At 47.5% G+C, this 16,781-nt stretch overlaps 1 protein-coding gene across 5 annotated transcripts in view; it reads left to right on the top strand.

The window, feature by feature from the left end:
- Positions 1 to 13,988, top strand: part of ENOX2 (ecto-NOX disulfide-thiol exchanger 2) — a 63,882-nt gene extending 49,894 nt beyond the window's left edge. For all 5 annotated transcript variants that reach the window (XM_076347551.1, XM_076347549.1, XM_076347548.1 and 2 more), the window contains 6 exons: positions 1,276 to 1,457; positions 3,448 to 3,555; positions 4,391 to 4,447; positions 5,662 to 5,770; positions 7,321 to 7,406; positions 10,548 to 13,988. In XM_076347551.1, the coding sequence (XP_076203666.1) occupies positions 1,276 to 1,457; positions 3,448 to 3,555; positions 4,391 to 4,447; positions 5,662 to 5,770; positions 7,321 to 7,406; positions 10,548 to 10,679 (674 nt within the window). In that variant the 3' untranslated portion in view covers positions 10,680 to 13,988. The remainder of the gene's footprint in view (positions 1 to 1,275; positions 1,458 to 3,447; positions 3,556 to 4,390; positions 4,448 to 5,661; positions 5,771 to 7,320; positions 7,407 to 10,547) is intronic.
- The last annotated feature ends 2,793 nt before the right edge of the window (positions 13,989 to 16,781 follow it).

The raw sequence follows: 16,781 nt of genomic DNA, 5'->3' as shown, positions 1-16,781 counted from the left end.
AGGTGCCTTGCTGAGACACCTGCACTGTCTCGGAAATGCTGCAACTTTTTCCTGCTGTTACTGAGCATTTCACTAGCAAATGGGCACAAATCTTGACTACACGAGTGTTTCAGTGATGTTCAGGTACGTTTTCCACTGCCATGGGCTATGCTAGGGAGGCTATTTATAGGCTGTCATTGGAAGGCTTTTCTTGCCCAATGGTGGTCCTGCCTCCCCCTCATTGTTCCTAAACTTGCCAGTGCAGTGTACAGGCACGTTTGCATGCGTATCTCTTTCAGCTGTAGTAGAAGCTTAGAGAATCTCCTTGCCTGGCCCTGCTCTGTGTGGCCAGATGGTGAACGGGAGCAAAGAGTAGACCCGATGGGCAAATGACCAGGCAAAATCTGTCGGTTCTTTGCATTCATAAAGAGCAGGGGCTTACCCTGGAAACTGCCTTTTTTTGTCCACATCCATTTTAGGGAGTTAATTAATTTCCACCCTGGTTTTCTGGTATGAGGAAAGCAGTCTTTGATCTACTGAATATTGCCCACTGTCCTTCCTTTTGAAATGTGTAGCTGTGCAGAGTGGGGTCCAACACATATTCACTAACTGGGAGATGAGTGGGAGGGCAATTAGATAAAACCCACCCAAACCCCATCGTCTTCCTCTGCAGCATGTCTTTGTCTTCCTTGTCTTCCGAGTACAGCGTGCGAGTCCTGGGCAAACGTACCTCCCCATACTCTGGCTGTGGCCCAAGTAGCAGAGGTTAATAGCAAGGCTGTGGGATGTCAGGCTATGCCCTCCACATCATAGGTATGTTTTGAAACCTGCTGAAGCTGTCTTTGCAGCCATGATGTTACATAATCCCATTCCTGAATTTATCAAGCCCTATGTGGACACCAGACTGATGCAGGTATTTCATCCCATGACTTGATGGAGACATTCTTCTGGCTGAAGGTGCCAGTGGAGCCTGTCCCAGAGTCTTTCAGCTTTGCTGGTTAGGAAAACCTGCTCCCTTGCCAGCATGGTCATTTCACCCCAATATGTTCTTTTGCCCTTTTTTTTTTTTCTTCCAAGTTAAATACTGCATTCACCATTGAGAGGTGCTCTTTGAGCAAAGGAGCTTGTTTTCTAAAGAGATGTCACTAACAGTGGTTAGGACAAGTTCATTTTGGTGCTTCAGATTTGTAACTGGGCAGTGGGAGCTACAGAGACGCTGTGCGCTGGGGGAGAGCACCCAAGGACTTCTCGCCCCCGGTTCTGTGACTTTTGATCCCTGCCTACCTTGTTCTCCAGCGCTGGTATCACAGGTGGAAGCCCTGAAAGAAGAAAACGACAGTCTGCGCTGGCAGCTGGACGCGTACCGGAATGAGGTGGAACTGCTAAAGCAGGAGCAAGGCAAAGCGAGCAGGGATGAAGACACAACCAAGGAGCAGCAGATGAAGCTTCTCCAGCAGGCTCTGCAGGGGATGCAGAAGGTGGGCCCAGACTTTTCTATAGCTATAGCCTTGCTACAAAGGCGCTGTGATACGGAGCAGAAACACAAGCAAAGGCATTTTGCTTTTCAGTGTGATCAAAACTGGCAAATGGGAGCAACTTTCTGACATTTCCAGTGTTGCCAAAAAAACCCCAAACAACCAAACATTCAAAACAGTGATTGTGTATGAACTGATAAGTCACATGGAAACAATCCATAGTTTATGGATTCCTTGTGTGCTCTTTGCTTGACCACACTGTGACTTCTGAAGTACTGAGTCTGTGCTTAACCGCGCCGTAACCGTGTGAGATCCTGGTTACCAGCATGAGCAAGAAAGTGGGAAATCCCAGTCTTGCTTTGACACCTTTTCTGAACTTTACTGGGCTTTCATTCTCATGGAAATGTGTAGGGCACGTCTTGTTCTTTGGGATTTCCCTAGGCTCAATATCAAGTGGTTTGTGTCCTCGTAAACCTTAACAGTAGCCCATGGGATATTAAGCCAGACTGATAACCAAGCATGTAGAGCATATAATTGTTCAGGTAAGCACTTTGTTAAAATAAGAACCTGCAGCAATGCTGTGAAGGCTGTGGTCGTTCTCTGGGTGAACCTGACATATGAACTGACAGCACTGGTGTTTGTGATGTTGGAGCTGGCAGGAAAAGCCTTCTGTAGTCGCTGTCAGCCTTCAGTGTGGGAGGAAACGGCAGGAATTGCAGGACATAAGATTTCCCTTTTTGCAGGTATCAGGCAGGCCAAGTTTCTCTTTACACCGCTATCAGGATGAATGGTGCTGGGAGAATACTCTGGAGGAACTGCCTTGATGAAAAAAGATGCTGTTTGTAACTATTAATGAATAGGATTATGAATCTTTTTTTTTTTTTCCCTTCTAGTTGAGGGAGAAAAATATTAAATAACTTATTAGGGGTGTTTTAAGCATGGAAGGCGCATTCACTGAAATATATATATATATATATTTTTACGTATCCTGGTTTGACTTAGGAACGCTGCTAGGCTAGCACCTTTGCTATATAAGCTTTTCTCCTCCTGGTGACTTGATCTTGCCTATTTCTGGGAGGCCCAGTGCTGTTAGCAGTTTGCTGAGCACTGTTTTCTTCTGGCTCCAATGGGAGATCAATCATACTTTTCCTCTGTCGCCTGTGTTGGTTTGTTTCATTAAGTTTTTGTACTCATCTGCTTTCCCTATGGACGTGTTCAAGGGTACAGATTTGCTCTGAAAGCAGACTTATATCCACAACCACAGCTTGGTTCTCCTTGCTAGATACCAGGTTGGGCTTGAGAATTTCGTTCTGCTTACTTCTGAGATGAGGGTTGTGGTTCACTACCCAGCCTTTCTCCTGAGCTTTGCTAGTCAGGGCAGCGCACAGCTTGCTGTGGTGTGTGTTGCAGCACCCGGCACTGCTGGGCTGATGCCCAGGGTGGGGAGCAGTCATCGCATTTTTCTGCAATGTGGAATTGTGCAAATAATGGTGCAAATCTCCTTATCTAGTAGCTGTTTCAGAGTATTTTCTTAAATTGCAAGACACCTCTGTATTAACGTGGGGCTAGAGATTTAGGAAGACTTTAAGGTGACTTCCCCAGCTCACTTGTTTCTGTGCTGCTCTTTCCCATGTGCTGTTCGTATGGCCGTAGCGTGAACCAGACCGGGGGAGAGGAAGAGTTACCTTTAACATGGGTCAGGCCCGCAGTCTAGTGCACAACACGTGCTTTATTTCAGGGACAGTGAAGGTTTGTTGGTGATGGAATTACTGCCCAATGTTTACAAAGTCATGCTTTTTTTGTATGCTAATAAGCAAAAATGTTTCTAAGGTACATTGTAGAAAAGATTTCTTCTTGTTGTATACTTAACCTTTTAATTGTTCTGAATATGATCTGTCTGGTCTTCATGGAAAAGCCCGTATTCATTTTACATTCTTTAAATGGTAGGAGGTGAAAGGCAGGTTAAGAACTGAGTTTGTCTTTTCTCTTCCAGCATCTTTTGAAAGTACAAGATGAATACAAAAAGAGAGAAGCTGAGCTAGAAAAAGTGAGAGAAGACAAACTAAAAATAGAAACATTATTAGAAAACCTGAAGGAGCAGGTATGTGCTATCCCAGTGCTTCCTTATTCTTAGCAGTAAAAGCAGTCCTCGGATTTCATGGTCCATCATGAGCGCAGTGAAGGGCAGAGTGTAGAAGATGCCTAGCCCTGGCTTAGGAGCAGTTGCCTTTGGAAAGCTAGAAAAAATTACCCACCAAATTGGAGGATGTATATCAATAACGAACTTGCTGACTGCTTCATGTACCAGTGAGACAATCTACACAAGCAACTGTATAAATAAAAGATTACCTTTCATTTTATAGTATACAGTGGTATTGCAGCTGAAATGTGTTTTTCTGCAACCTGAGCTTTAAAAGATAAGAAAAAAGGGTCTCAGTTATCAAACATTGATTTTTAGGTTTGCGTTTTAGGGACGTGTTTTGATCTGACCTCCATAAAACACTATTGAATTGAAAGTTTTTGTCAGTGTTATAATATTCTTATGCTTGCTGGATTTATTCTAAACACAAATACATACTGTTTCTTCTCAGGTGTGATCCGCTCTGTCTTTTGATTGTGGACCCATGCAAGAATCTAAACTTGCTTGGTCCTCTCCTCTATAGCACTGTCACAGTTATACAGGATAGACAAGAAACATTACGCAGCACTTCTCACTGAGGACCATAGAGCCAAGTCCTAGGTCTTGTCTCAGATTTTCAATCTTTAGCCCCGCGTTTTTGTGCCGTGAGCTGGGAAGATGATAAATGTCTTTCTAGTAATTAAAAATGGCTTTGTATCCCAGTAATCTTCAGTGCAGGAGCTTCAGTGCCTGATATCAAAGAACAGAAATAACAGACTATCATCAGTAATCTTTCCTTTTCTTTACCTATATATAGCAAAGCATAGCAGACGAAGAGGACAAGGAGAGAGATGCGATTGATTGTCAAGGGAACGTAAGTCCAAGAGTTTCTTTTCTGCTACTTTAGTCAGAATATCTTACTGAGGGAAGTAATGACACCTCATTGTAAAATGAAAAATTTTTTAAAGTTTGGTTTGTTGTGAAGTGTATAAGCGTGGTACATACAGACTGTCTCTATGTACAAATTAAAATCGTCAAGTTGTCCATTGCTAGCAGCTTCTGGCTGGAAGAACAGTAGGTATTTGCAACACTGTGGTGTAAAATGGGTTTTGGTGTGCAAGATAATTTCTTGCACTGTTATTTCAACTAGCCTTCAAAAATACCTGTTGGATCTCCAAGGGAAAGCAGGCAGTGTGTTGCCAGTGTAACACTGCTGGCTGAACTGCAGTCCCTGTGTCAGCCTGAAGCTAGCTCCGTTTCCACAGTGCAGACCTTTACTTTCTCCTGCAGAAGCAAATTATAGCCTGCTTAGGCCAGGACTGCACAGTTTGTCCTGTGTAGTTCAGAATTGCACTGGCGTAAGAAGTTAAGCAAACCCAAGGAACTGTTTAATTATATCTTTGTTATTGGCCCAAGTCCAGTCCATTTCACTAGTGACTGGTGGCTATTTCCAATTATAGCTGTCTGTAGCTCTCAGACCACTGGAATTCTGCATAAAACTTAGGAATAAAAGGAAGTCCTGCTTTTAGTGCACCCACCAAGTCTTTGCATCACTGGCAGTCTTGTGTTTATTTTGGGGATAATAAATTATGTAAAATTCTGTTTTAATTCAGTACCATAAATCAAGGACAGCCTGACCCTAAACCCTTTGCAGGCATTGGGCACTTGGTTAATCATATTGCCTCAGTTTAGGCATCTGAAAAATAAATGTTTACATCTGAATTAGTCACTGCAAGGCTTGCTTTCTAGTCTGTCTTTTCTTTTATTATTTAAAATAAGGCCCTTCTAGAGCAGACATCATACCAGTGAACAGGGCTGATAAAGTGTGTGTTGTGGCATCTTGCTTAACTTCATGGGCTTTTAATCTAACTTGATAATTCAGACACAGCAGCATGAACATAGCTGTGCTTTGTTGGAAGCATTTTTGCAAAATAAACAGTAGATACAGCAATGCGATGAATGCAATGACTCACAGAAACAGGAAGACAAAAATACAGCCTCTGTCAAGTCCAACCAAGCTGCTGCTTGATGTGTAAGTGTGCCTGCTGTGCTGCTGGTGTGTGGAACGGGCCCTGTGGGTTTTTGCAGGACAGCAGTACATCCAGAGTTTGTGCGTGCAGCCAGGAGAAGGAATGTCCGGTTGAGAAGACATTGAGCAATAGTCCTGTGAAATCTGAACGAGAAGTTCTGTTAGTTGGTAAGTTCTTTTGGTGGGCTTGGTGACGATGCTGGAGACCTGGACTGAGTGGGACTTACTTCAAGGTGGCCTCACAGCTCCCACTGGCCACCTCTTGTTCCTTTGGTTATGCCAATGGAGGTGGGAGTCCTGGAACCAAGGAAAGCCTCGAGCTTTGGTGGGGTCAGGGTTTCACCTTGTGCATTGCTCATGTGGAAATCTTGTGCTGTCCACCTTTCAGTCAAAGCCACACACATGTAAAGGGGGCTTGTGTGTAGTGACAGTCCAGGTCAGCAAGTACTGGAGTGCAAGTTGCTCTTCTGGGAGGCATCGCTGAAGGTAGTGAGTTACAGAGGAGGGTCTGTCTTCATTTGGTTAGAGCCTAATCAACCTTACGGGATCCTAAGCTGTGTCACAGGCTCTAAGACTTCAATCAGCTTGAGCATTGCAGCACCTCACAGTATGGATGACATTTGTGGACCCACACAGCAGTAAGGCACACCATTAGGTCAGGCATGGTGTGCCATGGACCCCGAGCAGATAAGCTCTTCTAGCTTTAGAAGCTGTAGCCAGGGAGGAAGGAAGGGTGGAGAAAGGTGGCAAGGAGAGAAGGCTGGGCTCAATGGGATGAGAAATATTGCCAGCATTTTCAAGTGATGCTCACGAAGGGATTGGTGACCTCCGATCTACAGCGCAGGTGTATCTGCTACCCTTTTTATTTCCTTTCCCCTTGCCTATTCCTAGTAATATTGAAAAATAACCTAACATGGCATGCTATGACTTTTCAGCCCAAAGCACTGGGTAGTTGGGGATTTTCTGGAGCATTGAAAAGGAGGAACAGAAGTCCTTTTCTTGATGGGACAAGGCATTTTCTTTAGTTCATTGTTGCTCAGCCAAGTTCTACTTAGCCATCCCTCTACATCTGATTTGAGAATAACAATAAATCATTTATTGTTATCCAGATGGATCTGTTTGTGCCAGATCGTGGGCTGGTTTCTGCACTGAGAGGGAAGGGACTTTGGGCAAAACCAAAGGCACAGCTTTTTTCCGCAGATGATGGTCAGAAATGCAAGTCAGTCTTTTTGATATATGGTCCTGGCCGTGAGCTGGAAAGGAGTCTCTTCGTGACAGGGTGCAAACTTGGGTTGCTGTATTTAACTGAGTGCTGCAAAACCGTTCGGATGGGACACACATGCCACTGCTGCTCTCCCCATTTGACTTCTGGCTTTTCCTGCTCCTTGACCTTTGATGGTACAGCTGGAGGAGAGCTCTGCTTTCCCTCTCCTTGGGCCTTGCATCCCCAAATGTATGATAATCTCAGTGTGGTTCATCATTGGGCACATGACCAGTACTCGGCAAGGAGTGAGAGTGGTGAGGTCTGTTTTAAGTGCTAACCAGCTGCGTTGGTTAGCTGTTGTTTCCTTTGCAGTCTATGAGCCAAACCTCACTGTACTTAAAACCAAAAACGCCCAGTTAGATCCCTCTGTGCTGTGCCAGTAGTAACAGGGAGCTGGTGTTCTGAGCTGGCTCTTGTCTCATGAGAATGACGTTTGTGGTGTTCCTTTCCCCAGGAATAATTTCAACGTTTCTTCACGTGCACCCATTTGGAGCAAGCATAGAGTACATCTGTTCCTACCTGCAGCGTCTGGACAGCAAAGTAGGTGTACCAACACTTCCAGTTCCCTGAGCCAGCCTGGGCGGTATGTTTGTGCCCCGAGTGTGTTTGGTCTGTGTGGCTGGTAAAGAGTTTCGCTCCCTCCCTGGGAATGGTGCGGGGGCTGGACAGTAAGAACTGGTGTGTATTAACTGGAATAATTTGCTGGAAGAGGACAAGGGAAGGGGTGAACTTTCTTGGAATCACAGAATGGTTTGGGTTGGGAGGGACCTTTAAAGATCACCTAGCCCACCCCTCTGCTGTGGGCAGGGACCTCTTTCACTAGATCAGGTAGCTCAAAGCAACCCAGCTTCTGGCTTAGCCCTTACACAGCTTAATGTTAACATAAATACAGAGTTGAAGATGATGTTCTTGCTGCAAATGTTCGTGCGTAATCCTGCTCGTAATTCAAGAAAACCCTTTGACAGTAGCTGTATTTTGCAGCGGTGAATTCCATCTTTAAAATCTCCATCTAAAATGTATTTTTGTTTATTCTGTTTAAGTTTGCTGCCTTTGTTTCCCTTATCCTATGACCTCTAAGGAAGAGAGCAAACAGCCTGCCTCTTGCATACTGTTTATTATCTTATAACATCTGCCATGCCACTGTTTGTATATATTCTCTCTGAACAGTCATATTGGTTTTGTGTCTCTGAGCAAAGTTTTTCCATATTTCTGATCTTGTAGCCCTTCACTGAGCCTTTTCTGTCTCTGTTTTGATACTGCCAGTGAAGTCACTTTTAGGAGGGTGCTGTGCAAGGGCCTTGTACTACAAAAACATAAGCACTGAATCACAGTCCCTGCTACAGGGGTCTGTGCAAAGTGGAGGGGTCGAGTCCTGGGTGCATGGGGCAAGAAGGGCAATAACAAGAGCAGCGTTCATGCATTTTCCTTAGTACAACAAAAAGCTGCTGTTTCCTGCAGTATTTCTCCTGCAGTATTTCTGTGTATCGCTGGCTTCAGACTCCTTTTCAGAGTAAATGGGGAGGGACTGTGCAAAGGCTTTTGAAGGTTCAAGGAAATTACATCTTGCTCCTCTGCTATACCGTTCTTCGGTTGTCTTCCTGAAAGTGCCCCAGGAACAGGAGACTCACCAGCATGGGAATCATCTTTTGCGACTGGAACTTTTTCAGCTGCTTTTGTTTTTAACTTACTGTTTAATTTGGTTTAGTGGGCGTGGCGGTGTTGGGTTGACAGTTGGACTCGATGATCTTAGAGGTCTTTTCCAACCTTAATGATTCTATGAATTTTCTCCATTCTAAGAAAGCACGGCTTGCTGGCCTGTGTTTTCCAGGCTTACTCCAGCCCTTTAAAGACACATCTAATAACTTGTCTTCTCATTCTAGTTCTGAATTCGTCTATGAGGCGAACAGCTGCCTTTATTTTTCTTTGGAACCCCTAAAGAAATGTCATCATATCATTCATCTGACTTCTGGCACTTCCTCTTTGGGATCTACACTGTAGAAAAGGGCTACTGGAGGTTTCTGCAATAAGCTTAGCAGAAAAGCCCAGTGAAAAGTGCATCCTTTAACCTCTGCAATGGCATCAGTCTTTTTTATTGTTCGCTGACACTCAGGTAAACACATCAGCCTGCTGACTTGCACAGGTCTTTTGTGCTTGGTCTCTTGAAAGGAGGTCTTCCCATTTCTTCTTCAGGTTACATCTTAGCTCTTTTGTCTCCCTCCTGATTATTGCAGGAGGAGCTAGGTATTAGTTGGGGGCGTTGCTTTTAACGTCTAGCAGATCTTTGGGCTTGAGGTGGGGTAGGAGTGGGGGGGAGCACTTGAGAGCAGAACCTGGTTTCTTGAAGCTGCCAGCAGGAAAGGAAGAGGAATATCTTTCCCCTGTTCCCTGCCCATCAGTCTCACCAAGAAGGCCAGCAGGTCAGCAGACAGTGCAGAAATTAAGATCGAGGGTGGTTTGAAGCCACAAAACAGTCCTTACAGAAACTCTCTGTAGCACTGTGGGCATTGCAGGTGCCGGGCAGTGTAGATGATGCTCCTTCTGGGGTGTCCACTCTGTTTCATGTCTTAGGCTGGACCTCTGCCTTACCAAACCCATTGCCAGCCTGAGCTTGTGCTGTTTCTCTGTCTCTCTCAAAACTTGGACTGTTGTTTCTGCCTGATTGCAGAACAGCGTGATGACAAAAGCGCATCCACCAAATGCAAATCCATCTTGCAAAGCAGGTGCTCTTGATCTTTATCACATGTTGGGCACGTTTTGAAACTGTGGACCTGCAATTACTGCCAAAGGGATTTCAGAGGAATGCACTTGCACACTAATGAAGGCTTAAAAGCGAACATACTTTCTGTGTACGTTGTCTTCCCAGTGGTAAGTGGTACCCTGCACTCTTGGAAGTAAAAACCTTTTCTCCCCAGCTAAGTGCTAGCTGAAAACTGTAATTCATGCTGGCATACACAGAAAGTAAGTGAATTAAAAGAACAATGTAATGCCTCCTTGAGAAGGTCAGAGTTGAACATGAGTTTGGAAAGATGGTAGGGGAAGTGACTCAAGATTGTCTCCTGGAAAATCCAGTTATGCATTGTATTGGAGACCACGAAGTGGGATCAGGCTTGACATTACAGAACAGTCAAACTGAATCCACTGTGGCAGGGGTGAAAAAGAAACATCAGCAGGAGGAAGCACCGCTGAGGTGCGTGGTCGATACGCACCTGGCTTAAAGCACAGCCCCTGGAAACTCACAGTGCTGCAACTACAGAGCTACAAACTCTGCAAACTGTAAAGGGAGTTAAAAATAGAGACAGTGGCTGTGGTAGATCAACAGACCATGTACAAAGGATGTCACATTGCGCTGCACTGCTGGAAAATATCCATGTTTTTATCCAAAAATACATCCTAATGCTCTGCCTGACCAGGAGGTGGATGACAGCAGAAGCAATCTTGAATTCTTGTGAATATAACAAATAAGGCTTTAATTTTTCTGCTGCCATAAGAAAACCATTGCAGGCAATTGAATATAAGGTGGACACGACCTTTGCACTCTTTATATGTCCTGAAACTGTTAACTTGCAGCATCTTAAAAGGTTTTTCACTTGCTGAACTTTAATTGTATCTAGTAAATGCCTGAGCGGTCACTCACTGTTCAGTTACTTCATTTTTAGTGACATTTTCCTTCTGTTTTCACAGATTTGCACCGCGGAAGTGGAAGTTCTCATGACTCGACTCCAGAACACATTCAGGCAGGAGCTGAGTGGGGTTGGGGCCAGCCTAGAGAAAAGGTGGAAGTTTTGTGGCTTTGACGGATTGAAAATGACTTGAGCTTTGACTTAACGCTGAAAACAACAGCAGGATATGTTCGCCAGGAAAACCTGGGATGCCTCTTACCTCTGTTCATGATTATCTTGCACGCATCACGGACTCGGGTGGTATAATGTGTAAGTGAAACTATTAAGTCCAGAGCAGCACTGGAAGAAACTTCAAGTTCTGTAGCTTCTTTGATCAGCTATTTGTTAACGGGCGAGTGCTGTTCAATATATTTTGTGAAAAAAGTTCATGTCTGATATTTTTAAGCACAGCGTGTTGACTGTATGTTTTGCCAATGTTGTATGTGTTTTGTGTGCCCAAATCTCTCATCCTGTACCTTCTTTTTACTGGTAGGAACAGCCATAGACTGTCTTCTGAAGCAACAACAAAGAGGCATTTTCTGGTTTCTAGAACCACCAAAAGGGGGAAAAAAAAAAAGGCATTTTTTTAGACATTTCTATGATAAAAAACTGAGGTATGTTTAAACAGAAGATTTAGACGGCTCAGTTCTCTGAGCCAAACAATTGGTTCTTTTTCATGCTATTTTCTCTACTAATGGTTTAACAGTTAAGCTAAGATGAAGGCAGTGTCACTAGGAGCCTGGTGTGATTCTGGCAGTGCCACTGGTGGTCTGTGCATTGCAGTCAGTCTGTAAATAATTTTTTACATGGGAAGGGTATTTAATTTTCTATTGATCTGGGTGGAGTAGAGAGCCTACATCAGATCTCTATTTTAGTAATGGCTTACCACCAAATTTCTCCACCCACTTTGCTTTGGAGACCGAGCTTCTGGAAGTGCTACAAGCAGCACAAACTTTTCTCCTCCTGAATCTTCCCAAAGGCTGTTCCTTGAGTTCCCAGTAAATGCCAGGCTCTTCCCCAAACCTCTGCAGAAAGTTAGTAAGATGCAGGGTAAAATGCCTCGGCCCATCGATCCAGCCTGTCCAGGTCCCTCTGCAGAGCCTTCCTACCCTTGAGCAGATCAACACTCCCGCCCAACCCGGTGTCGTCTGCAAACTGACTGAGGGAGCACTCGATCCCCTCGTCCAGATCATTGATAAAGATATTGAACAGAACTGGCCCCGATCCTGAGCCCTGGGGAACACCACTTGTGACCAGCTGCCAACTGGATCGTCAAGCTCTAGACAGTCAAAACGCTCCCTAACATACAGAGCTACCCCACTGCCTCTCCTTCCTCGCCTATCCCTTCTGAAGAGCTTATACCCATTGCAGCACACCAGTTGTGTCAGTCAGCCCACCAGGTTTCCATGATTGCAACTATATCATAGTTCTCCAGCTGCACAACGGCTTCCAGCTCCTCCTGGAGCCCCCATGCTGTGGGCATTGGTGTAGATGCACTTCACTTGGGCTATTGATCCTGCCACCTTTTTTGGGGGAGAAGCCCTAGTTCCTATATGACTGTTCTCAGGTGCTTCTGTGGCTTTTAACACATCAGCAACCCTTGTGTCTTTGCTGCCGCATGGATCTCCATTCCCTACCCTCACTGAGATGGCTAAGGTGCTGTGCGCATTAGTACAGGGACATTTCAAATGCGCTCCAGTGTACTCAGCACACCGTGGAGCAGACAGAAGGACCTCGCTAGCACACCGTCCCTGAAACATTGGCGTGCCAACCCCAGGCTTATCTCTAGCGAGCCTGGCTTTATCCCTTTCCCCCTTCAAATCTAGTTTAAAGCTCTTTCAATGAGCCCTGCTAACTCCTGTGCAAAGATGCTTTTCCCCCTTTGAGACAGGTGTACCCCATCTGTTGCCAGCAGGCCTGATGTTGTGTAGACCGACCCATGATCAAAACCCCCAAATTCTGCTGGCTCTTCCTGTTTCTTCCCTCATCATTCTCTGCCACTGGAAGGATAGAGGAGAACATGGCCTGTGCTCCTGCTCCCTTAACCAGTCATCCCAAGGCCCTGAAGTCTCTCTTGATTGCCCTTGGACTTCTTATTGCAACTTTGTCGCTGCCTACCTGAAAAATCCATAATGGACAATAATCTGAGGGCTGTACCAGAGTAGGAAGTTTTCTCTTCACATCTTTAACCCGGGCCCCAGGGAGGCAGCAGACTTCCCTAAGAAGCGGGTCCGGTCTATTGGGCCTTCTGTTCCCTTCAGGAGAGAGTCTCCTATGACAATGACCCGTCTTTATGGAAGCGGTTTTGACACAGGGCATAGGCCGACTTAGCCTTGGTGAGTCCTCCAAGCTAGATGAACCATCGTCCTCGTCATTGTTCGGTTCCGCTTGCAGAGCCTCATACCCATTATGCAAGGGCACCTGGGAAGGTGGGGTGGTCACGGAGGAGACATGCCTGCTGCACCGGGCAGGAACTTGTCACCATTCCCCCCTATCCCTTCAGTCACCACGTTCAGCGAGGTGGAGAGAGGACAGGGTAGTCGGTGTTCAGCAGAGACCTCTCCTTAGGAAAACCAGGGAAGAAACTTTAGGAAGCTGGACTGGTTTAGAGCCCAGAGGGCAGACATGGTCAGAGCACCCAGGAGTCAGGAAAGGCACGTTCTTGACTCTGCATCCAGAGGAGATCAGCTGGATGAGCGGGGCGCGGTGACTGGATTTAACCTAAAATGTGGAAGCTAATGCAGCAGAAAGACTTGTTTAGGCTCCAGTCCTCCAGAGAGCTGGCTGCAGGGTGTGGGGTGGGAGTTGTGATTTGGACAGGCCATCTCGGCCAGCAAGAGACCCATCCTGTGGGAGCTGGTGTGGCTGGGGGGAGCTCCTCTGAGGTGTGGCTGAGACCGTCTTCTGCAGTTTCATGGTGGACCAGGGCAGGCTGTTCTGTGGGGCAGCGGGAGGGCGTGGAGCTGGGACCTACAGAGTGATGGCTCTGTGCTGTAAAAGCAAGTAGGGGCCAGATGAGTCCTGGGTCCTGCTTCTCCCCCTACTCCAGGCTTTCTTTACCAAGGCCCTTCCAGAGGGACTGAGGTTTCCCTGAAACCTTGTGTGCTCTTTGCCACCAGGAGAAATTCATTCTGCCGACGGGCTCCCTAGACAGTGAGGATGACAGTGAGATGCTGCTGCAGGTACCAAATCCGCTCTATCTCCAGAGAGAGCTCTGGAGCTGGAGATGCTGGCGAGGGCCCTGTGCACGGCTCGCTTGGGTGCAGGCAGCGGGAATGGGTGGAAGGAACCTGTCTGTCAGGACCGGGCTGCCCGCAGGTGGGGCTGTCTGCTCTCCTTGCTCCTGATACCGAAGGCTTGCTACACTGGAAGCAGATGAAAACCCTTCTAAAGAAATGTTCTGAATAGTTGTGTCACTGCAGGTGAACGTTGTATTTTTAAGGAATAAACATTTTTTATGGGCAGATCTTGGCCCTGCTGCTTTCTTTTTCTCACCTAGCTTATGTTGCCTGCTACAGGAAGGGAGGTGGTCCATCCCAAGTTCTCTGCCAACATGGGGCTTCACTGTACTTGTAGCAAATTTCCAGAGCGTTCACAAATATCGGGGCAGCAAGTGACCAGTGGCAAATGGCTACGAAACGCTCCCTGCTTCCTCTCCAGCCTCTTCTGATGTTTTACTCAACAGGCAGTGAATTAAAGGTCCGTGACCTCCTCCTTCCTTCTTCGAAGCAGATGGAGTTTGCTGATTATGGTGGTGTTTGGGGTGGACGTCTGGTGCAGCACAGCAACACCAGTTTATACTTGGTGACAAAGACGGGCAGTGAGGCGATGCACAGAGAAAACGGGAACTTGGCAGCCTCCACAAAGGTGCAACAGCCTGCAAAGGTGGTTCCCGTGCAATGGCTGCATGTTTTGGAGGAAGCTGCAAGCCAGGCTGTGGCCTCTCAAAATGCAGGTGCTGCAGGGAAGGAAGCAAGCCGGCTGGTGGCAATGCCTGCTGGATCAGGAGATGCAGAGATCCCTCGGGCAGCAGGCAGTGGCAGAGCCAGGTCCCAAATGAGCAGGAGGTGTCTAGTTTAAAAGGGAGCCTGCGGATAACCCAGACCCTCCTGGAGAAAGATGCTCTGGAGATAGGAGAGGTGGGCCTGGGATGGGATGTGTCATGATGGGGGCATCCGAGCGCTAGCAGAACATCGTGAGGGACTGCAATGCCCTGGAGGGCAGGAGCCAGGAATCGCCTCGCGCTCATTAGTGAGCAAGTCTGAGCATCCCGGGGTTTGAATTACTACATAGAAGCTGGTGCTAGCAATCCCACTGGGGACAGGAGGGCCACCAGGGAGTGGACATCCCATTCAGGACTCTGCCTGGCACCAGGATAGCAGCTCCAGCTGTCAAGGGACAGCCGAGTCCTCGAGGGGGCTGGGGGACCCCTTTGAGAGGAAAGCAGTCCTGTTAGCATCAGCAGCAGTGAGACAAGTCCTAGATGAGGCCTGTCACCCCAGTGCTGTGACCTGGCGTGCATCTCGGTGGGCAAGCCTGGAGCAAAGGCAGGGGCTGCAGATGTTTCCCTTCTCTTTGGGCGTGGGAGCAGAGATGGTCCTTCATTAAACCTCATGCTGGCAGTCATCCTCTTCTGCGCTGCACGCAGACCCCCGCAGAGCAGTCGCTGGATGGCTTCCCGGGGCTCTGCACCATGTCCTCAGCTCAGCTTCTCCCCAGCTGTGGCCAAGGCTGCAGCAGGACTGGGCAGAGCTGGGGCAGCACGGCTCTGCCCGGGAAACGTGCTGTTGCACCCCTATCGTCAGCATGTCATGGACCAGGAGCCCGGCTGTGGTCCCTGAGGTGCTCGTGGGCGTGTTGACGTTCAAGGAGGTACCAATTTTGGGTGTTAACACACGTCTTGTGGGTTGCCGTAGGTTTGTAAGGCTCTCTGGGGTCTGTAACCACCCACGTACAACACGTCGTACAAGATGCTAGCTGTACATCTTATCCCATCAGGTCTGTGAGCTCTTCAATGCCAGAGCTTTGCAGGGGACCCCTGTGGTCCCTCAGACCCATTGTGGATGCGGAGGGCAGCCACGTGCCTGGCCCATGCCTGACCGTACTGGACACTTGGTCATTTTGAAGATGCTGTGATGGAGCAGTTGAGAGGTCTGCCTGGAAATCCAAGGTGAAAACCATCCACTGGCCCTCATAGACCAGCACCCAGGCAGCAAATTTCCCTTTCAGGTTTCATCTGCTGGAGCAGCTGATGCTTCAGTAGCTGTCCTAGTTACTGATAGATAAGAGCAGGGAAAGCGTGGGGACAGAGGAGAGAGATTGAGCCATGAGCGATCGCCTGCCAAGGCATAAACACTGTCAGGCATGGGAAGTGCTGTTCCTTCCCATCTAACCCTGCCCTCTCTCTCTCCACACGTTTCTGGCTCTCATTTCTTTTGGCAGAAGATTCACATTCTCATCACCCCTCTCCTCCCCTCAGCCGCCGCGTTCAGCTGCAGCATCTCCTCTCTGTCACTTCTCCGCTTCTCCTCCTGCCAGCAGGCAGGGAAGGTTCCCCCACCCGCTCTACGGGGCTGTGCGAGACACCGTGGAGACACTGCTTTGAAAACCATCATCTTGAAGGAAGAGAAGAGAGCCCAGGCTGCCACTGGTTGTGCTGCGAGAAGAAAACGAGGAAGGTAAATGTCACCCCTTTGTTCCAGCTGGGAAGAGGGTGACTTTGCTGCTGAAAATGGGGGAGCAACTGCAGCTCCTTGGGAATAGAAGGGGCAGCTGAGCCAAGCCTTTCCCGTGAGATTTCCTTAAATAAGCCCTAGTCCTAAAAATAAGCAGAGAAAGTCATTGCAGAGAGGAAGTGCCATGTTAACGCTCCCAGCGAAAGGCATTTTATTTCTGTTTTTGAGTTAGTAAGATTCCTTCTACGCCATCCCCCTCTGAAGGGGGATTTGCAGTACTCTGGCTTTTACCCCTGCTGCATATTGGTGTTTTCCTCCTTGCGGGGAGCACCGTTGCCTGCTCAGGCTGGAGCGAGCTCTCCTGCCGACTCCTGCCCGCCCCGCTGCCGTACGGGGCTCTGCAAGGCATCGCCCATCTCGGGGCAGGGAGACCCACCGAGCTGCTGTGCTGCCATCAGGGGGTTTGAAGTTGTTGTTGGTGGTGGTCCCCATCTAGCTTGCTCCCATGAGCATAAATACATGCTTGTTGCAAGAAGTAAGGCCAGGTTTTTCGGGGTTAACAGTTGAAGCATGAGTTTATC

The sequence above is a fragment of the Aptenodytes patagonicus genome, chromosome 9 (genome assembly GCF_965638725.1).
Source record: "Aptenodytes patagonicus chromosome 9, bAptPat1.pri.cur, whole genome shotgun sequence".
In the NCBI taxonomy this organism is placed as follows: domain Eukaryota; kingdom Metazoa; phylum Chordata; class Aves; order Sphenisciformes; family Spheniscidae; genus Aptenodytes; species Aptenodytes patagonicus.
The sequence above is the reverse complement of the archived record's forward strand: the minus strand, read 5'-3'. Positions and strand labels throughout refer to the sequence as shown.